This window comes from Protobothrops mucrosquamatus, unplaced genomic scaffold (genome assembly GCF_001527695.2).
Source record: "Protobothrops mucrosquamatus isolate PMUCROS unplaced genomic scaffold, P.Mucros_1.0 scaffold_305, whole genome shotgun sequence".
Classification (NCBI taxonomy): Eukaryota; Metazoa; Chordata; class Lepidosauria; order Squamata; family Viperidae; genus Protobothrops; species Protobothrops mucrosquamatus.
This window is the reverse complement of record NW_015386381.1, coordinates 109,286-132,418: the sequence shown is the minus strand read 5'-3', so window position 1 is coordinate 132,418 and position 23,133 is coordinate 109,286. Positions and strand designations below refer to the sequence as shown.

The 23,133-nt window shown below is 39.5% G+C and overlaps 1 protein-coding gene across 1 annotated transcript in view; it reads left to right on the top strand.

Moving 5' to 3' along the window:
• Positions 1-23,133, top strand: part of TMEM135 (transmembrane protein 135) — a 176,611-nt gene that overhangs the window by 52,638 nt on the left and 100,840 nt on the right. Inside the window, exon 5 of the mRNA XM_015832112.1 lies at positions 14,377-14,442. Coding sequence (XP_015687598.1) covers positions 14,377-14,442 — 66 coding nt within the window. The remainder of the gene's footprint in view (positions 1-14,376; positions 14,443-23,133) is intronic.

The following is a 23,133-nucleotide window of genomic DNA, read 5'->3' as shown; positions in this document are numbered from 1 at the left end:
TGCACTGCTCCACGCGGGCCATGCTCGAGGGTGGCTCTCCTCCGGGGGGCGCTGCTGGTGAGGAGGGGGCCATGGGGGAGGCGGGGCTGGGGCGATGGTGCGCATGCCCATAGAGAGGGCTCTGAGTGCCGCTTCTGGCACCCGTGCCATAGGTTCTCCATCACTGTTCTTTATTTTTGTTGCAGGTGAACATCATATCTTGTTGTAAATATGAGGTGTTATTAAACCTGAAACGTACAGGATTAAATGTTAAATGCAACTAATGTATGACTTTGGTATGTAAGCTATCAAGACATCAGTGCAAGGATTAAAAAGTGTCTTTCTAGATCAGTGGTGGCGAACCTATGGCACGGGTGCCAGAGGCGGCACTCAGAGCCCTCTCTGTGGGCACGCGCGCCGTTGCCCCAGTCCTAGGCCTTCAGTTGGGTTTTATAAAACCTTTTCGCTTTAGGCTTCCGCCGCCGTGTGCAAAAAAAAAAAAAAGTTCAATCAGTCAATTCCAACTTCTTGCGGGAAAAAAAAAGATCTTGCAAAGTTGGAATTGATTGAACTTTTTAGTCCCACCCAGTCTGCCGTTTCCACCACAGCCACGCCCACCCAATGGGCCACCCCCAGCCAATGGGCCACACCCACCCGGCATTCGACGATGCATAAATGGGTTTTGGGTTGCAGTTTGGGCACTCAGTCTCTAAAAGGTTCGCCATCACTGTTCTAGATCAATGTTTCTCAACCTTGACAATTTTAAGGCATGTGGACTTCAACTCCCAGAATTCCATAGCCAGCATTGCTGGCTGTGGAATTCTGGGAGTTGAAGTCCACATGCCTTAAAATTGTCAAGGTTGAGAACCACTGTTCTAGATGGACAATGATGACACCAACCTCTGAATCTGGAAAGCTGCTGAATTGCAATTCCTCTCATTTCATAGGTGTAATATAAACAGAGGTGCCAAAACAGGTTGATTGTGCTAGCCATTAATTAAATCTTCAAATATTTAGTCTATTACAGACAAATAGTGCGTCCCTATTTGGAATGGTTAATAGCGGCAAAGAAAATTAGGCAGATGGAGGGAGGCTGACAATTGCACAGTATCTTCTAATCCAGTCTTCAATAGTCCATAAATGATAAACGAGTGTGATAACTTCAGTATCCCTCATTTTAATGTTTTCTTTTTATTTTAATGTTTCACAAATGTTTACATGAAAATCATGCACATTTTCAAGTCCGTTTCTCCTAACGTATACAGTTTTTTTGCAAACAATTTCTCATAATGGAATAAACCATATATATATACTGTATATAATTTCTAATGTACTCATTCATTCATTCATTCATTCATTCATTCATTCTTTAATTTGTATACCGCCCTTCTCCCATAGGACTCAGGGCGGTTCACAGCATAATTAAAAAACAAATACTATACATAAAAATAAAATACAAAAAATACAACATATTGTATGCACAGCATTTGACCGAGAATTGCAACACAGTTCAGATAAATGCAAACAGTGGTTGGTATTTAAATTTTGCTTAATTCTATTGATCTGATTGCATTAACTTGAGAAATATAAACTAGGTGGGTGGATGTGTATTAAAATACACATTGAATTAATTTCTCCCTTCTTATGCCTGTCTTCCCAGTAATCACCATTGCAAATATTTAATCCCTTGTATAAAGAAGATAGAGAGGGAGAGGGAGAGACAGATACAGACTCACAATCTTTGCTTCTCTTTCCATGCTACCCATCATTTTTATCCTGAGGTCCTGGACATTATGGCTGTTATTTCTTTTTCTCTAATACAAAATAGTTGTTACCCTCTTAAACCTAAACTTCGACTAATTTGCGGTGGCAAAAAATGAATAATAAATAAGAGAAATTTGTTGGGTCTTTTTCCTTGTCCCAGAAGCACACCGGCTGTCTTTGATGGATGTCTTAATCTTGTAATTATTGTAAAGCTTTCAGAACCTTGTGATTCTCTCATTGAAGGGTTAGCTAATTTTCTTTCGAAGGAATTCAATTAGGAGCTATTACAATGGCTTACTGCTTCAGGTTACGAAACCTTGGAGCTAAGTTGGCTAAGTAATTAAAAAAAAAAATAGTTCATGAGGCAGCACTTTTCTTAGCTGTCAGTGTTTCAGTAGCTACAAAAAAATTATGCTTACTCCTGCACTTTTGATGAGCGTCTTTTAACATGTGTCTTCAATTCACGTTTTAATCAGAATGTGGAAGTCATTACTGTGACATCTGAAACTGAGGTAGCAATAAAAAATTATCACAAACAAGACAGCAGACACAAATTATTTTGTGTTTATTAATGGGTGGCCTTTTGGAAACTTCCCCCTCACCTAATTGATTCCAGATATTTTAAAAACTGAAATTGTTTTGATGGATATTCCGCCCCTGTTTAACTTGAGCTGCCTCACTGGGAATAAAGTTGTCAGCCATTAATGTCTGTCTTCAAAGATTTTGGTGATGATAATCAGGCTGGTGGGTTTACCAGAGACTGTTTTCAAAACAAACACACCAACTTGCTGCTTTTTTTCCCCTCCAGTGTATTATTTTGCTTTAGTTTTTTCACAGCTAACAAGTTCTGCTTGATGAGAACTAGAGTTAAATCAGAACAACTGGGAATGGATTACAGCAGCGGTTCTCAACCTATGGGTCGCGACCCCATTTGGGGTCGATCGACCATTTCACGGGGTCGCCAAGCAAGGCTGTCCGCCATTTTTTTCCCCCTTTTCCGGCGGGTGCCTTACCTCCCTTGAGCTGGGCCAGCTGGTGGTCGGCCTGCTCCGTCTCTGCTGCTTGCCAGCTACGCCTCGGCCGGCGCAGGGGGCGGAACCACGCATGCGCGGCGCTCCCGGGCAGGGAAAGTCCTCGGCGTACGACCAGTTGGGTAGTCCTCGACTTATGACTGGTTTAGTCCTCGACTTACGACCGGTTTAGTCCTCAACTTACGACCAGTTTAGTCCTCGACTTACGACCGGTTGGGGGACGCGGCATTAAAAAGGTTGAGAACCACTGGATTACAGGAAGGCCTTGACTTACAAACACAACAGAGCCCAACATTTGTGTTGCTAAACAAGACTGTTTCTACATGAAATTTGCTCCATTTTACGACCTTTCTTGCCACAGTTGCTTTGTTACCACAGTCTTATATTTTTGTATTTTGTATTTTGAGATGCCTTATGGCTAATTGATAAAATATTGTTATTTATTACAGAATAGCTGATGTGTACTGGCCTTGGTACCGATGCCTTAGAAAAAAGCCAGGTTATTTTTAATTCTTGTTTCATTTATTTAACAGAAGAAAAAGAATAAATAAAAAAGAAAAGGAAAAAAAAGTAAGGTAGAAATATAATATTAGTAAGTGGTCAAAGGAGTTACTAAGATTGTACAGTTAGTGCTCATAGTCATTGATAGTGTCATTGTAAGAAATTAAGAATAAAAGACAAAGCACTTTAACAATATAAGAAAGGATTTGAATTCCTGAGCTAAGTGCTGAAATCTTCATATTTTTTTTGTTACAAATACAAAAACCTGTTAAAACATGGTAAATAAAATATTTAGTTTATAACATTTCCTTCGTTGTACATTCTGGCTGATGTACAATATTTATAAACCATTATTTTCTGTATGTATTTCTAATTTCAGTTCTTTAGTTACTTTCCCCCCTTTAAAACTATACTCTACATATTTATATTTGACTTGCTGCATAATAAATACAATCTATGGAAGCTATTATTGCTTAACTTTGGTTAAACTTCTGAATATATGTTGTTTTTCATTTTACCATTACTGCATATTCTCCTAGTTTAAGTTCCTAGTATAATATCATTGTTAAGATATCTATTTTCCAATTTTGTGTTAACTTTATCTGTGAATATATATCTTAGTAATTTGTGATATTTTTTGTTAGTATGTTTTGGAATTATGCCTAATAGGAAGAATTGTGGTTTTATTTGAAATTTGATTTCTAAAATTCTTTGAATAGTGCTGTGTATTTCTTTCCAGAACTTTTGAGGGTTTTTTACTTGCCTAAAAAATGTTAAAATGTTCCTTCTGTCTCATTGCATTTATATCTGTATAATTTGGCTCTCTTGACAATTATATACTTTGCCTGTCTTGACAATTAATTTCATTGCATTTATTTCTATACAATTTGGCTTTCTTGACAATTATTGATGGAATTATGTACGAGCTATAAAATATTTTGTACCATCTTTCTTATTGAGTTGCAGCCTATGATGATGAATTTAATAACTTCCATAGTTTGTTCCATAATTATTCGCATTGTTGTGTGATGATCGTTTCTTTAAATTTTGCATTCAAGTTATCATAAAGTTTATAATTTGTTCCCTCTGTGTCACATATCTGAGACACAGTTTATATATACACCCTAGATAGTCTTGATTCTGCAGAACATTACAAATTCTGTCACTGTTTTTAGAAGCCCTTCCTCATTTTGAGGGTCTGATTTTATACATCCAGCAATGTGTATGTATATCAACTATGTTATGTTCTTGTCTTTACTAAGTAGTTCTTGTGTCCTTAAGCTAATCATGGAATGTGAATGGACTGTATCTTCATATGGATAAATAATTTCAAGGAACAAAAGATGTAAAGCTTTCAGAAAAGGGATGAATTGGCATTGATAGGTGCATGGAGACTGCAGATCCAATGCACTATATTTTTTCTATTCTGTAAAACATTCAGTCATAATCCAAAATAAGATATGCATTGGGTCTCCAAGACACTAACGTAATCCATTAAAAAAGTACAAATTTCCCCAATATGTGGACCACAGTAATAATATGACATCTTGGAGAAAGATTCCCTTTCAGGTGAAAAGGTAAATGATAGGTTGCTACTCCATGACAGTTATCTACAGAAATGCAAAGAGGAATTGAGAATTTTCTTCAAAATAAATAGAACACCAGAAATTCCTGATACTGCCATTTGTGATGACCTGATCTGGCAGGGTGATAATGCTGCATTTTCTGAGACCGAGAACATCACCTCTTGTCTCAGAGAGACATTTACTATTTAACTGAATACAGTCTGTAATTTTCCTACTGGTAGTGTGAACAAGTTAAGAAGGTTAAGGAGCCAACGCACCAATGGCCAAATTTACCTCATAGAATATAATCAGTTCAGCAAATTCCTTGTACCTGTTAGATGCCATAGAGAAGCTTCTCTATGCTGTGGTAATATTTGGAGGGGACACAATTTGAACTTTTAGACTTATTCTAGTATGGCAGTGGTCTGGGGATCTGTGATATTGTCATAGGAGTTCCACGAAAGCTTGAAGAAATATTATTATTTAAATCTTGGGGGTCCATGGCCATAAAAGGTATTTAAAAAGGGTCCATGCTGAAGAAAAGATTAAGGACCACTCTAATACGGAATTATTCTTAATATGATATTGGGAAATGAAACAACTGTTTAACATCTTTAACTTTATGAAAATTATAAAAGTATGAAGAATGCTAGATTTACAATATATCAGTGGTGGCGAACTTATGGCACACGTGCCGGAGGTGGCACTCGGAGCCCTCTCTGTGGGCACATGCACCATCGCCCCGGCCCTGCCTCCTCCCACGGCCCCCTCCTCACTAGCAGCCCCCCGGAGAAGAGTCGCCTCCGGGCATGGCCCACGTGAAGCAGCGCAGCCAAAGGACATGGTAGCTGGGCAGCGGGGACAAGACTCTGCCCTTGCGTCCCGTCGTGCGCAGATGATGCTGCGGGGCATGGGCGGAGGGCATGGCCGCCATGGTGCTGCTGGGCTGCCTGGATGATCTGTGGTGGGCCGTGGAGGTGGTGGGTGGCCCAGCGGGCACGGCGGAGCAGTGGGTAGGGGGTGGGGTTTTTTGGGCACTTGGTCTCTAAAAGGTTCACCATCACTGCCATATATCATCGGTAGCTAAAAATTACTATTGTGATTTAAAATCGTATACTATAGTGAAAATATACACTCATTTCACGGAATTTTTCAAAGTTTGTTCTTCTAAGCCTTGCTATAAATCCCAGTAGATTAAATTAAAAAGAGATCAATTTTTCAAATAGGAAACACTTTTATAACATATGAATGGGTTGCCTGACCTTTTAACTATTTTACCCAATTGATTGTAAATCTTTGGTTTCACTTTGAAAGTACTCCAAAGTAAATATTGCACCAACTAGTTCTATATCAGATTACACGCATCCTTTGTCAGAAACGATTCAGTTCTAATTAGCCATCAGTCTAGAAAGAAGGTAGTAGTAACTCCAAGAAATGTGAACTTGTTTAAGTTTTGTTATTCTGCTTCTGATTAGTTTGGAGGGTTTGTAAGGCATATGACTATTGAAATAAAGCTTCATTTGTCAACCAGGTTGGATGCAATTTTTAATCTGTATTGTGTCCTGTGAAGTTGCAGTAAATCAGTGGTAATTGCACAAGATACATTTTTTTAGCAGTCTGAATTTGTGTATAAATGATTGAATTGCCTACATAAATTTGCTTTTATATTAGGAGAATGTAAATGGTGACATAATCATACAATGTGAAGCTGTTATGATTGTAACCATATATCTGGGTCCACCTTTAGCATCAATGATTAAGACGCTGGGCTTGTCGACTGGAAAGCCTACGGCCCAGGTTTGAGACCTGAGCGCCACATGACAGGATGAGCCACTATCCTCGCCCAGCTCCTGCCAACTAGCAGTTTGAAAGCATGCAAATGCGAGTAGATAAATAGGTACCACTTCGGTGGGAAGTTAACTGCGCTCTGTGACATCATTCTAGTCATATGACCGTGGAAATGTCTTCAGACAGCACTGGTTCCATGGCCTTGAAATGGAGGTGAGCACTGCCCCTTATAGTCAGCAACAATTAATGGAATAAAATCTGCAGGGACATGAATGAGGCTGCGAGCATCTGCGCCCGCAGTGAGCACAAGGGCTGTGAGCGCCGGTGCCCGCTGCTAGTGCGAGTAGGGCTGCGCAGGCATGTGCGTGTGCTACCCTACCATTCATGTGGCCCAGTTGCGAATAGGCCAGGTCCCGGTAGTTGGGCTGCAGCCTATAGGTTGGGAATCCCTGTTCTATGTGGTTGCCATTCGCGACGTTCCCAGCCACCTGCCAGCCAACCAAGTCAATATCGAGTCGGATTTCACTTAATGACTGTGACAAAAAACATTGTAAAATTGTGCCAAAGGTGTTTTTTCAAAAGGCAACTGGATTCTCTTTGTTTTGCTTGAAGAGGTTTCACTATTTATCCAGGAAGCTTCTTGGATGAGAAGTAAACGTCTTCAAGCAAAACATAGAAAGTGCAAGTTGCCTTGTAAAAAAAGCACCTTTCGGACAACCATGACCTGAATGACTGAGAATCTCCTTAGAAAGTTGTATAATTGGTGGCCGCTCTCTCAACTGTCTTCCTTAACAACAGAAATTCTGGTCCCAACCGGGATTGTAAGTCGAGGACTACCTATTTTTACTTCTTTCGTGCGTGTTTATCTGTTTGTTTCCTTCTTTTCTTCCTTCTTGGAAAGAAATGTGCATCTCTTTTAGGTGCATATTTATTATGTTCCTATAGTTTATTTATCTAAGTGATTTATAGTGCCACCCATTTTATCTATGGGACTTATGGAACATAAGACATAGGTGAAACGTAAGTCTGACTATTTAATAATAATAATAATAGTAAAGTTGGAAGGGACCTTGGAGGTCATCTAGTCCAACCCCCTGCTCAGGCAGGAAACCCTATACCAGTGGTGGCGAACCTATGGTACGGGTGCCAGAGGCAGCACTCAGAGCCCTCTCTGTGGGCACCCAAGCTGTCACCCCAGTCCTAGGCCTTCAGCTGGATTTTATAAAACCTTTTCGCTTTAGGCCTCCACCGCCGTGTGCAAAAAAAAAAGGTTCAATTTCAACTTCTCGCGGGGGGGAGATCTTGCAAAATTGGAATTGATTGATTGAACTTTTTAGTCCCACCCAGTCTGCCGTTACCACTTCAGCCACGCCCACCCAATGGGCCACACCCATCCAATTGTCCACACCCAGCCAATGGGCTACACCCACCCGGCACCCGACGATGCATAAGTGGGTTTGGGGTTGCAGTTTGGGCACTTGGTCCCTAAAAGGTTCGCCATCACTGCCCTATACCATTTCAGACAAATGGCTGTCCAGTCTCTTCTTAAAAACTTCCAGTGTTGGAGCATTCACCGCTTCTGGAGGCAGGTTGTTCCACTGGTTAATTGCTCTCACTGTCAGGAAGTTTCTCCTTAGTTCTAGGTTGCTTCTCTCCTTGATTAGTTTCCACCCGTCGCTTCTTGTCCTGCCTTCAGGGGCTTTGGAGAATAGCTTGACTCCCTCTTCTTTGTGGCAGCCCCTGAGATACCGGAACACGGCTATCATGTCCCCCCTTGTCCTTCTCTTCATTAAACTAGACATTTCAACTGCTGATACTTTTTCCTGAAGCTTCCTTCAAATTATAATTTCTAGTTATTTATTTGTTTTGAAAGAACGTCCCCAGTTTTTCACTCCCTTTAGAAAAGCCTCAACTTTCAATCTTTCTTTGTCCTGAGGTCAAATTGTAACTTACAACATTTTGTGTCTTTGAGAGCTGTCATGTTAGCTTTTTTTTTTTTTAATAGACTTCAGATAATAGAATTAGAGGTTATAATGAGTTTGCAGATACTTGGTTGAATTCATGCCATGCCTGATAGGAATCTGATCTCAACCAGATAATTGGCATGCTATCTTGAAAAATAATTGGCGTGCTATTTAAATGGAATGAAGAAACATTACACTGTCACCTGCTGGCATTTTCATCTGGTATTTAATGGAGCAATATATCGTCCTAGGTGAAAAATACACCCATTTCTATTGGACTGAATTAGTGCTTATTTGGCTGGGACCATGAATGCATAATATGCACAAATATATTGGACTTGTGTGTGTTGTTTAAATGTAATGATGTTCTTTAGCGAAAGGGTGAGAATTGGACAGTCTGGCTCCTATTCAGAATTTTTAATCAAAATTGTGCTTACGGCTGTCCTTAAGACCACGTTAAATCTACCCCTGCTCTTCTTTGCGAGACATGTTGGCAATTATTTGAAAGATAGAACAAGTATTTTTCTGACATTTGTAGGGATGAGGAATGGTGTTAGTTAATTCTGGAAAGCAGAGTGTATGCTTCAATATATTGTTGTATTAATTAATTAATGCCTAAAACAATATGCAGCACATCGGCCCGCAAACACAATATTAACTTATCCAGTGCACTAAATGGGATTTACAGACTGCATCACCTAGCCAACGTGTCTGATCTTGGAGGCTTAGCAATGACGTCTTGAATAGTTTTTAGATAGGTTAGAATCTGGAATTCCAAAGCTAATTCAACTAATTCAAGTTAAAAAAAACAACAAGAAATTGTGGAAGAATTGCACACCAGGTTGTCAAGAAACTAGCAAGAATGCAGTCATGATATATTAATCTCTGCAAAAGAATGCTATTATTTTCCACTTCGAACCAGTGTTTCAAAAAACAGCAATGTGCAGTTTATTCTGGAAGTATAGAATTTGAGTCAAGAATTGTTCCCTAGGGCTGTGTAGATGATTTGAGACTGTTTTAGAAGTACCTTTTCAGATTGTTAAAGCAGTCCTGCCTTTTTTCTGCGTGCTTGTGTGGCTGTTTTGAAAGTGACTTCTGGATGTCTCTATATCAGATATGTCAAACTCGCAACGTCACGTAACGTCACACGACGTATCGGGAATGTTTTGCCATTGCGGACAATGGGGTGGGCGCGGCTTCCGCGTGACACGTCCAGCCCGCGGGCTGACAATTTGACATCCTGCTCTATATGGACAGGCCAGGTATACCATTCACTTTTGTTTTTTTCCTTTTTAATCTGAATTATTACGGATACTTAATGGCACCTATTTAAACCACTTAAGATTTGCAGATGATATTGTTCTCTTCTCACAAGATTCAGAAGAGTTACAAAGACACAAGAGCTGCACAAAGCAGGAGAACCATTTGGCTTAAAAATAAACCTTGAAAAGAGCAGGTTATGTTTAATAGAATCACCAAAGAAATATTTTTTTTTATAATCTGGAGAAGAACTAGATGTAGTGGACCACTACATATACCTTGGTCAATGGATCACAATGGAAGGTGATACAAAAAAAGGAAATTGAACGGTGTGTTCAGTGTGGTTGGCAGGCATTTGGCAAGTTAAGCACAATTTTCAAGAACAACTTTCTCCTATGCCTGAAGAGAAAAGTTTTCAATCAGGGTGTGTGCTACCTGTTGTAACATTTGCCAGCGAAACGTGGACACTGACGTCACAGTCAGTACGAAAGCTATGAGTGGTGCAAAGAGCCATGGAAAGATGCATGCTCAGCATCACAAGACAAGATAGAAAGACCTGCACATGGTTTAGAGAACAAACGAAAGCATACAATATCATAAGAGAGTAAAAGAATTGAAATGGAAATGGGCTGATCACATAGCCAGAAGAACTGATGACAGGTGGACCAAGGCAGTTATAGAATTTGATAAAAAGCATCCACGAAAGAGACCTAAAACAAGATGGAGGGATGACATCAGCAAGTATTGCGGGCCTAATTAGCAAAAGAAAACTCAGGACCATATTTGTTGGAAACATGCAGAAGAGGCCTTCATCCTGCACTGGATAGACCAGGGGTAGGCAACCTTGGCTCTTTTATGACTCGTGGACATGCTGGCTCAGGAATTCTGGGAGTTGAAGTCCATGAGTCATAAAAGAGCCAAGGTTGCCTACCCTGGGATAGACAATAGCTAGAATGATGATGATGATGATGATGATGATGATGATGATGATGATGATGAAGATGGTTATGGATACTTATTATATGGCATTCTACAGGGCATTCTGTTTATATAACACAGGACACATTTCTCATTGAGTTCATCTCATGACAGCACCACGATTTACTGCCACTATTCTATAACCTCATGCTTTGTTTCACAGGAAGAAACAGTTCTGCTTCACTACATTTTGCCAAGGTTGGGGATGACCCAAATTTGTTTAGATTTAGATGCTGGATGAAAACGTTTTATTGGCAATCACTGCTTTTAGGAAATTATTTTGCAATATTTTGTTTTAAATAACTTCATTTGTGGTTGTTATTCATTATTGTATAATTATTGGTCATCCTTTTAGTTGTAGCTTATAATTTCATTGTAATTTGGATGCTCTTTGGAGAATCTTGGGTAAGATTGAAAGGTGGATACAAATAATATTAAAATTATTTTTGATGAGCAGACTTGAAAAAAAAATGCCTTACTTATTCTTTGGCAAATCTTTAAGATGGAACTGGACAATGTTTAGGGAAACTTTCTCATGCTATGGCACTCTTCCTAGACACCCCTAGTAGCTACTGTGAGATCTTTCCCTAGTAGCTACTGGTAGATCTTTCCCTAAAAGCAAATATTAACAATACACCAGGAACCAAGGGATTTCTCTTACTTGAAAAAAGAAATTCTTTCTTCAGCAGACACGCACTTTTGAATTATGTCTTTAGAATTTGCTAGGAAAGATTATTTTTAACTTTTAAGCTCTTATGACTTAATTTTTTTCCTTGATACAGATTTGCTGGGGCATTGAAAACTTGTGTCACTGTATTATATTATTAACATTTGAAAGAGATTTTTAGTGATGTTCATTGCATGGATATTTTCAGGACCGCGTTTGTTTTTAGCAATATTTTTCTTTAAATCCAGTTATTATTCATTTTTCATCTCTCCAACACCTACATTGTTTATATATATTTTTAGATCTTATGTCTTAAAATCCATTCTTCCCCTTTTTATGCAGTCATTTAATGTTTCTGTTAATACTGTCTTTTACTTGCCAGAAATTCCATCTTCTGTCTTATCTAATGACATAATCCGCTCTATTTTTTTAAAGAAAGCTTACTATTGAGATGTTTTGGCTGTGATAAGCCTTCTTTTCCCCAACTTTATTTTAAACAGAACACTTCAGAAATATACTTAATCTTCTTAGCATGTGTGAATGGTGATTCTATCAAGAACTCCACAGTCCTGGGCTCACCCAAGCTGTGAAACACCCTTTTATCTAAGAAGCTTTGACAACTGAGTTTTAGCTTTGTGAGTACAAGTACATTAAAGGGGTTCTCTTATCAGTTGAAGAAGAAGGAAAATTACATAGATCATTGGTTCTCAATAGAAACAAAAGAAGCTTAGCAGTATTGACAGAATGCTCTATTTTGCTGAAACATCTTCAAAATGTTGATAGGAAGAACTGATGAAAGAAATCAGTTTTTAAGAACACAAAAGGTTGCACGAAGTTGTCACCCCTTTAATCTTCAAGGGAATGTAGAATTATGTCTTGAGACTGGCTTGCAACTTCTTGTGGGTGTAAATGAACAAATAAATGAGTCCCTGACTAGGCAGATGATTCTTTGCCCCATCTCACCCATAGTTGAAAGTACAAAGAAATAAACATGCCTTAAGAGTTCTTGAAACGTGGAAGTTAAGATACAAATGTAATCCATAAATTTAAAAAATTGCTTTAAGGAAAAATAGCGTTTGCTTTTTAAGAATTCCTTCCTGCATATTTTAAACATTTAACAAACCCATTGTATTCTTAACGTACTATGAGTTTTTGTAACTCTAACCGTTGAATTCTTGTATCATGATCAAAGCAGTGTTTTATTTGACCATTCTCTATATTGTTTTCATTAGTGTTAGTAATGTTGAGAAAAGAATTGTCTTTGTTTGGAAATTTTGAATTTTATCTTTCACGTTTGAATTTTGCACTGAATTATCCAAGAGATAGATTTAAAGCTGGTTATAAATGTAGTTAATTTATTTCAAGAGATTTAGGCTCTACCTGGCACAAAAATGATACTGGAAGGCTCACAATACAAAAGCAACAATAAAAAAATACAACACAGTTAAACAATTATATCCACCTTTTTCCAAAATCTGGGGGAACATTCAAGGCTTTCTGGAACATCTTTGGTGTTGAAACTACATGAATCTATGGGGGATCTCATTTCACAGAATAGGCTGCACACCAGAGAAGATACATTCCTGGGTCCTGATAGGGAGGGGGCATTGGTTAATCAAAGGGACCCAGAGTATGCCACCTTCTCAGCTCTTGCTGAATGGATAGAAACTATGAGAGAGAGGTGATTCCTCAAATAACATAATTCTATGCCATGTAAGGCTTCATAGGTAATAACCAGTATTTGAAAGCACACCTGCAACTCATTCAGCTTGTGAAACACGATGCTACATGGACATATTGCTAGCATGTCCATCAATCATCTATGCCATTATGTTTTGGACCATTTGAAGTTACTGAATACTCTTCAAGGGCAGCCCACGGAGAATGCATGGCCATAGTCAAGCAGAAAGATTAGGGCAAGTGTGAGTAGATGAAAGGCCTGCTGATTCAGGAAGGGGTGCAATTGTCACAGAAGATGGAGCTATGCAAAGGCTTCCTTTGCCATAGATGGCAGGTAGTCTTTGAATAGGAGCTGGGAGTCCAAGAAGACTTCCTACTGCCCACCAGCCTTGAGTGGGAAGAGCAACCCAGAAGACTCTCTGCTGCCCACCACACTTGAATGGGAAGAACAACCCCTCCTTTAGCCTTAGGAAAATCCCCAGATCTGAGGTGAGGGGTTGGGCTGATACCAAAGCAAATTGGTCTTGGAGGCATTTTTGTAGGTATATGGATTGTCGTGAATTTTTATGCTTTAACAAACCTTTTACCGTCTAATCCGTCATATAAACAAAGCAGAATGTCAACCTTTAAGCGATTCTGGCTGCAGCCATCTTCACTTTGTTTTCGGTTGCCACAGCAATGGGAAGGGGGAGATGCATTTTTCTAGTACAGTCATAACAATAACTTTCCTGTGGGAACCAAGGTCAAGCTACCTCAGTTTTGGCGGGCTGGAGCTTCCCTTAGAAAGCCTGCCAAAGTAGTTAATTGGGGATTGTGATTTATGACATATTGCAGGGGTGGGAAGTTCAACTTCTCATGTAACCTTGGGGGGGGGGGCTTTCAGTCTTGGTTTCACCTTTGTCCCTGCCAATACTATGTAGTCATTAAATGTGTTCTTTGAGGAAAGCAATTGCCTCAGAATTCTTATTTCTACTGGTCTCATCTATCGGAACCATGACACAGAACATCTTCCAAAAGTCCTCCTTTTGTCAAGTATTATGTAAGCATGGTATAAAATATCATAATAGTATGAATAGTAAGGATTTTTACCAAAGCATGTATTAAAAGAGGAAATCCCTTTGAATCCCACCTTATTGTGAACGTTGTAACTTCAAAAAGCAGAATATTTTATTTCAAATATTGTCTCTTTTTGTCTGCAGGCCACAGAAACACTATTCCGCATGGGAGTATCAAGAGGACACATTACCCCTTTAAGACACGGAGAGGTAAAACTTTTTTTCACATGCATGGTATTGTTTTAAAAGTGAATTTGATGAGGGCTGATAGAAATACCTGAGAAATGAAAATAGAACTATCACCGCTTTCTCATGATCACCATCTCTGCAATTAATTAGCAGTTCAAGGGTGAGTACTAATCCTTGTATAGTGTCGGACCTGCCACACAACCTAAACCTCTAAATAGAAACGACCCTTAGCTCCATTTTTGAGAAAGGTATAGCTCATTAGAGATCAAGTGTATTGCAATAGTGCAAACCCAGAACTGAAAATTGTGTGCCCAAATTCCTAAGTTCTACTTTTTCCTCTCTTAACTGTCTCTCATTGCCCATCCTAGGGTAACCAATCAGGTTCAGGCAAGATGTTTTCCTAACAGTCAGTCCAAGTGCAGTTTGGTATGAGGCCCCCTCCTTCTTCCAACTTTTGGGTGACCTTGATGCAGCATCTCGAGATACAGAACTTACTTTCGGTTCCCCAAACATTCCCACCTTCATTCCCCCTACCCACAGTTCATGGCAGTCTGTCACCACATAGCAGCATAAGGTGGCAGCTGACATAGATTTTTTTAAAAGACAAAACCAGCACCATCTTAAGAACTTAAGGATAGGACTGCTTTCTGAGCCCAGCATTTTTTTTTCTGGCTGCTCAGAAGCAGGAGATATACTAGATATATTCCTCTCCTGCCATTGTTCCTGCAGCAAACATTGGGAGGCATATTATCTCCCCTCAAGATAACATGGACATTTCATGAGTAACAGCCCTTGATTCCCTAGTTCTGTGTGGATTTACTCATTTCCTTTTACATGTAATCCTTGATTTAAAATCGTTTGTTTAGTGACCAAATGATGTGGCCTTATATACAGTCATCACACCTACGAGAGCCACAGCTTCCCCATGGTCACGGGATCAGAATTCAGGGACTTGGAAACAGACCTGTATTTATGATAGTTGCAGCATCCTGGGATCATGCGATCACCATTTGTGACTTTCCCAGCCACCTTCTGACAAGCAAAGTCAAAGGGGGAAGCTGGATTCGCTTAACGGCCATCTGATTCACCTACAACTGCAGCGATTCGCTTAGCGGTTGTGGCAGAAAAATCGGGTGCCACTCACTCAACAACCGCCTTGCTTAGAAATGGAAATTCTGGTCCCAATTGCGATCGTAAGTCAAAGACTGTCTGTAAAGGTGGGGTCAGGTTAGTGGCTACAACCTCATCCTGTGGTGATGGATTTCGCAGATTAATTACGCGTGGTGGTGAAGAAGCCACATCGACAAGAAAACGAGTGTTCAGCAAACTAGAGGGCCAGCTCCGTCTCTAAAGACTCTTGTCTTTGTGGACTGGTGGTGAAGTGAATGGGTTATTTTGAAAGAAGTTGACTGGCTGGAATACTGAAGGGGGCCATTATTCTCCAGCATTTTGTTATGGATCTGACTTGTACAGCAGCTGATGTTTATGAAAAAAAGCCCTGTTGCCTCCAGATGGCTTTAGAATGCTTGTGATTTTCATGTGGGATGCAAAGCAAAATGTTTAGTTTGGACAGCCGGAGAACATGTTAGCATTCATACAGTTTGAACTGCTAGAGCTGAGGCAGTTACAGTAAGACTCCACTTGAGATGGGTAGTATGGATGTTTGGTTCCAAAATCACTTGGGCCAGCTGAGTGACCTTGGGCCAGGTACTTTCTCTCAGCCCTAGAAAGGAGGCAGTGGCCAGCCACTTCTGAAAAACTTGCCCGGAAAACTGCAGGGATCTGTCCAGAGTGTCTCTGAGAATCAGACCCAATTGAACAGAGGAAATAATAATAATAATAATAATAATAATAATAATAATAATAATAATAATAATAATAATAATAATAATAATAATAATAATAATAATAATATTCGCCGAGCCCTGAAACCCCATCTATTCCGTGCGGCCGGCCTGGCGTAGTTTGATTATGTTTTAGTGGGGGTTTTATATGGGGTATTTTTAGAGCAGGCCTGTTATTTAATTTGATTTTAGAACAGAAACTTGCGTATATTTATCGTGGTTTTTATTATCGCCTGTTCACCGCCCTGAGTCCCGTAAGGGAGATAGGGCGGTATATAAATTCAATAAATAATAATAGTAATAATAATAGTAATAATAATAGTAATAATAATAGTAATAATAATAATAGTAGTAGTAGTAATAATGATGATGATGATGATGATGATGATGATGTTGGAAGGGACCTTGGAGGTCATCGAGTCCAACCCCCTGCTCAGGCAGGAACCCTACACCATTTCGGACAAATGGCTGTCCAGTCTCTTCTTAAAAACTTCCAGTGTTGGAGCATTCACCACTTCTGGAGGCAGGTTGTTTCACTGGTTAATTGTTCTAACTGTCAGGAAGTTTCTCCTTATTTCTAGGTTGCTTCTCTCCTTGATCAGTTTCCATCCGTTGCTTCTCGTCCTGCCTTCAGGTGCTTTGGAGAATAGCTTGACCCCATCTTCTTTGGGGCCACCCCTGAGATATTGGAACACTGCTATCATGTCCCCCCTCGTCCTTCTCTTCGTTAAACTAGACATACCCAATTACAGCAACTGTTCCTTATATGTTTTAGCCTCCAGTCCCCTAATCGTCTTTGTTGCTCTTCTCTGTACTCTTTCTAGAGTCTCAGCGTCTTTTTTACATCGTGGTGACCATAACTGGATGCAGTATTCCAAGTGTGGCCTTACCAAGGCATTGTAAAGTGGTATTAATACTTCATGTGATCTTGATTCTATCCCTCTGTTAATGCAGCCCAGCACTGTGTTGGGTTTCATGTGGGATTTTCCTGTAGTTCCCTTAAGGACAGGACAGTTGTGGAGAGAATCTTAACTGTAGGGTCCTTGGTGCTCTCTTGTCTGTCATTTAGCTCTATATCCACACATACCTGTGGATGCAGTCTTGTATTAACGTTGTCAGTGGGAAATGATTAAATCCACTTAAAATGATCCTTTCTCCTGATAAGTTAAGTGGTCGTTTGAGTGGTAGTAAAGAAAGAACAGTACGAATAATCTTGAATTAATAATTGATCTCTCACTTTGCACTAGAGTGAGCTGATTTGAAAAATAGCACTCAAACCAAACAAGTCCGTAAGGGCTCTTCAGACTGGGCATGTTTCCAGAATCAAATGGATGTGGAGTTTATAACACCGAATGTTTTCTTTCCCTTGGTTCCTTCTCTCATCTTTTCTGTATGCTGGGGATAGTTCAGCTTCTTCGTCTCCCTGGTTGTATTTCTTTTATCAAGCTTTTCATGGAAGAAGTCATCTTTTACAGCTAACATGGGGTTGTTTGCTGTTTTTGCATGGATTACAGCATTATTGACAAGGTTTTGGCACGGGGTGTGGAACTGGGGCTGCCAAGTGTCATTCATCCAAGCAAGGCAGATAATTCTTGGAATGGTGTTCCTGTTCAACAACATCTACTGCATACTGAAAAATTACTTCAGGACATGTTACAGCCATGGAGTTGACTGATCTCCAAGAAGTCTAATCGTACCAGGGGAGATAACGAAATTTAAGAATATAATTGACTTGATGACTCAGCACATTTCTCTCTTCCTTACTAAGGTATTTTCACCAGGAGCCACTTTGGTCTAGGGCAGGGGTAGGCAACCTCGGCTCTTTTATGACTCATGGACTTCAACTCCCAGAATTCCTGAGCCAGCATAGCTGGCTCAGGAATTCTGGGAGTTGAAGTCCATGAGTCATAAAAGAGCCGAGGTTGCCTATCCCTGGTCTAGGGCAAGGTTAGGCAACCTTAGCTCTTTTATGACTCGTGGACTTCAACTCCCATAATTCCTGAGCCAGCCATGCTGAGGGGAAAGGGAGAGGTTTCCAAGCTGAGCCACATTGGCTCAGGAATTCTGGGAGTTGAAGTCCACGAGTCATAAAAGAGCCAAGGTTGCCTATCCCTGGTCTAGTGGTTTAGGCACCAGGTTAGAAACCGGGAGACTGTGAGTTCTAGTTCTTTCTTTGTCATTAAAGCTGGCTGAGTGACTTTGGGCTAGTCACTCTTTCTTAGCTCAACCCGCCTCAAAGGATTGTTGTTGTAGGGAAAATAAAAGGAGGAATGAGTATTGGTTATTTTTCACCGCTTTGAGTTATTTATAAAAAAAATAATAAAAGCCGTATTAAAAAAATCTTTTTTAAAAAGGCTACTTTCTGGAAAATATTTGTAGATTCAGAGATCACTTGTTTTTCTCTCTGCCCCTTAGAGATCCCAGGGGAATCTGGCTGTTTTGTGAAGGTTTTGTCAGTCTTCAAGAAAACTTAAGAGCATAACCTCATAAAAGGTAGAGGAGGGAACTAGATAGTCAGCTATACTGGACTTAAGTCTTACTAACGTGACATTTTTCTTCAGGGCAATGGCTTGTTCTTAAGTTCCTGACTGTCTTTTTTCATGCTCCAGTTTTCTTCTTTTTTTAAAAAAAAAGTTTTGCGGTTCCTTTTTGATGGTCATCAAGGGAATGTGAAAGATAAAAGAATATAAATTGGCGTGTTTTGTCATTAAGAGTTAGTTCATCACATAAGTGATCTTTTATGTGTAAAGCAAGAAACCTGCATATAATTCTGCAGACAACACTTCAGGGATTCTGTTTTGGTGGACAAAGGCCATTGTGTTTCTTGTCCCAAATGGTCAAATTTTCAGGGGGAAAAATAAAATGGACAGGAACCATATGTTTACTTGTTGCTAAGCAACAGTTCCCTTATTTATTTATAAGAGCAGCCATAAGCTTCCTTGAGCTCCCAAAGGCTCTGAAGTAACAAACCCTGACCTACTAGGCACCTTCCTTCCTTCCTTCCTTCCTTCCTTCCTTCCTTCCTTCCTTCCTTCCTTCCTCCCTCCCTCCCTCCCTCCCTCCCTCCCTCCCCCAATTAGCTACAAGAAAGTGAATGTATTTGCTATAGATGGTGTTTCTGTTAAATAATGACAAGCTCAACAGCTTTCCAGTTTATTGGCTAGAAAAGGAGCAGTGCAAAACTGGAAGGTATTAGGTATCCCTAAGAAGAGTGCAAATTGACCGTTGATGGAGGAAGTGATACTTGGTTGCTGGGATAAGCAAAAGTCTGTTTTCCCAAACATGGAAGTTGGCTTTTAGTATCTTCCCAGGAACGTTATCTTCTCAAAGGGAACTTCACTTGCTGTTTTCTAGAACCAGCATCCAATTCTATCTGCGTTAGCATGGTGGGTTCACAACACATCTTAAAATGCCACTGTCTTCCGCCTGTGCGGAGATGAATCTGGTTTATATCTTGGCTACAGCTGATAGCCCTGTTTCTCTTGCTGCGTATCTCTGTTGTTAATGGAAACTCTAATCGCTTTGGCACTGGTACCCAGATCAGATTGCTTGGGGCACTGGAACAACTGGGAGGTGGCCAGAGTTGATGCATTATTTCAGCAGCTATTTGTGAACGAGTTTCGGCCAATTCGTAGAACGGGTATCTATGCTTTGGGGCTTTGTAATGTCCCCTACAAAGGCATCAACTAGTCTCACAGGCAGACTGATTAAAAAAAAATACCCAACCTGGTCAGACACTCTGATTCTCACATAATTCTCCTGCCTTCAAACCTAACATGCAGCCTAAACTTTCTTCTTCTTCCACTTATGTCAAAAATGCCTTCTGCAGATTTATTGGTCAGGAAGAGAAGCTAATTCAAATAATAGCAAGGGCAGCCTGCTTTAATGGTTACCTTGCAGTAACAATTAAGGTGATGTTTAATTTTCAAACTGGCAGGATCTGTGCAACAGAAAATTATGCATTTCTCCTGATGAAAAAAGGGGACACAATGGCTCAGTATTAAAGATGCTAAGTTTGTCGAGACCCCAGCGCCGTGCAACGGGTTGAGTTCCCGTTCTTTGCCTCAGCTCCTGCCCAGCTAACAGTTTGAAAGCATGCAAATGCGAGTAAATAAATAGGTACCACTTCGGTAGGAAGGTAACAGTGTTCCATGTGCCTTTGGTGTATAGCCGTGCTGGCCATATGAGTGTGGAAAATATCTTTGGACAATGTGGGCTCCCTCAGCCAAAAAACGGAGATGAGCACTGCGCCCTAGAATCAGACACGAGTGGATAGGAAAACCTTTAACTTTTACCTGATGAAAACAGAGGATCAGACTTAGAAGTACAAAGGAAAACTTGGAAACATAAATAAATCTTCAGGGTAGAAGTGCACCAATTCCTTATCTAAATGTCTCCTCATATACTGAATTCAGATATCAATATGCATCTTCTAAAGAACGTTATTCTGCCTAACAGATTCTCCCAATAAAAGGACCAAATATTTTTGAAAATCTTCCCAAGCCAGAATCTAATAACCTTATTCAAAAGGTTATTTCACACTTTTAAAACTTCTCCACCAATTAACACCATTTAGTATTGAGTGGAATTGAAGAAGACATCAAAACTTAAAAGGGTTTAACTACCGTACATTTTTTTCAAACTGTGTTGGACATCAATATATTCCTTTTTTTCTGTCTCTTCCCTTTAAAACGTGGGAGAGGAATGTGAAGGATTCATGCAGTTTAAACAGGCCTGTGGCAAGTGAGATATATGCTGGTGTATACTGAGGAAAAAAAGAATTTTTAGTCATATGAGATGATAGCGTTACCATGCTAAATGGGAACAAATCACAGTGTGCGATTTATGTTATATGATTGAAAACGAAAAGATTGCCACTATTGTGAAAGGAATATGGGACTGTATTTGAGTATTTGTAGAAGAGAGTGAAGAATTAAAAACTGCGGGTGATCAATTTCCAGTTTGGAGGACAGAAAATAAGAATCAAACATTTTCTGACATGTCTGTGGGTTTGTCCTTAATTCCAGGCTTAATGCATTTTAAGACATGAATAGAGATAATAAAATTAAAAGCACTTGTAAAAATTAAGTCGTATTTTATAGAACCCACTTCGTAGAAATAAAAATACATGTCACCCAATCCCACCCTAAGAAGCTAACCAGTTAATCTTGGGCAAGTGACAAATGTTAAATTCATTTAGTGCATTTTAAATTCATTTCTTACTTCAAAGGGCTAGTGTAGATTTAAAAGGTCTGCATTCCATGGAGAAAAGGCTGGACATAAATGTAGAAAAAAAAATGTCTTGGGTTTTGGTACATACGAATGAAAAAAAAATTAAATAACCAAACCCACTGAGTTCTTTTTTGTGTGATACATAATATTAAAAGGATAATGACGATGCATTACTTTTAAGCAAGTTGTGTTTTCTTTTGGGAAGGAGGCGATTCTTGATAGTGTTGAATTTTTATAATGTTTCTTATTTTTAATTCTTGAGTTAGTGTAATGAACTGAATTTGAGAAAGTATACCATGCTTGAGGGGAAACTCTGTTTTTTGCCTGAAACAGTGAAATTATCTTAAAAGCTGATTCTAATTTAAACTTTTCAAGTCTCTCTCTCTCTCTCTCTCTCTAGCTTGAGGACACGGCAGGCCCTAGTCACAGGCATATTACAGAGCTAAATAGTGATGTGATCCTAGCTATCCGATTTCTTCACCCTTCTCATTCATATCACAAAGATACCATTATTTCTGTGGGTTCAAAAGTTCTGTTCTCACGGCTAGCTCATCATCTCTAATTTCATTGCTGTTGTCTGACTCCTTGGTGGTTGTGATAATTTGTGGAGAAGATAACCATTTTCATTTTATTTTTCCTTCATACTGCAATTTTTTTTTATATAATTATGGCATATTAACATGCGATTGCTTAAGAATTGATACATCTTTTTTTTTTAAATAGAGTAGTTTAAGAACATAACCGTGTGAGCTAAAGTATTTTGTGCTTCTCTCAAAATTCATGGAAAACTAAGCACTATAAAGAAGGTTCTTGAAAGCGTTGTGCTCTTCTAATTCTAAAATTTTGTTTATTCTTATAGCTTTAAAATTGCGGAGGGGGAATTATTCAGGCTCATAGTGTGTAAGTATTACACTGCTGGGTACTATTGTAAATTTTGGATTTTCTTTGCATAATTGATTAAGTACCTAGTTAAGTCACTGCCACTCAGTGGCTATAATTTGCTGTTGCAGACTAACTGCAAACTTTTAATGCCTGAAAAGGTATAGGTTAGACAGGAAAAAAACCTCAGGAATATTAATTTTCAAGATTAATGTCTTCTCCCATGTGAATTGAAAACCATCATTAAGGGTTGAGGACGCTACCCCCATAGAGAAACAGAACAGCTTTAGAACTATGTTTAAATATAGCTACCCAGTCTGTACCTTCTATGTTTCACCATGCCTACCTCAAAATGTACAGTTGTATTATGGGCATACCACAGGACATGGAGTACCTTGCTTGAAGTAAGGGAGTAATTGAATTCCATAAAGCATCTGTGTTGGCATTTCCTCTTGAAATAGCTTAGGCGTGGTTTACATGTAATTAGTACCTATTAGATTATTTGTAGTTTTTATAAGCCAGTTGAAAGGCTTTCTCTTAGCCCTTCCTATTACAGTACAAGCTATTTTCCAAAGCGCCTGAAGGCAGGACAAGGAGCAACGGGTGGAAGCTAACCAAAGAGAGAAGCAACCTAGAACTAAGGAGAAACTTCCTGACAGTTAGAACAATTAACCAGTGGAACAACCTGCCTCCAGAAGCGGTGAATGCACCAACACTGGAAGTTTTTAAGAAGAAACTGGACAGCCATTTGTCCAAA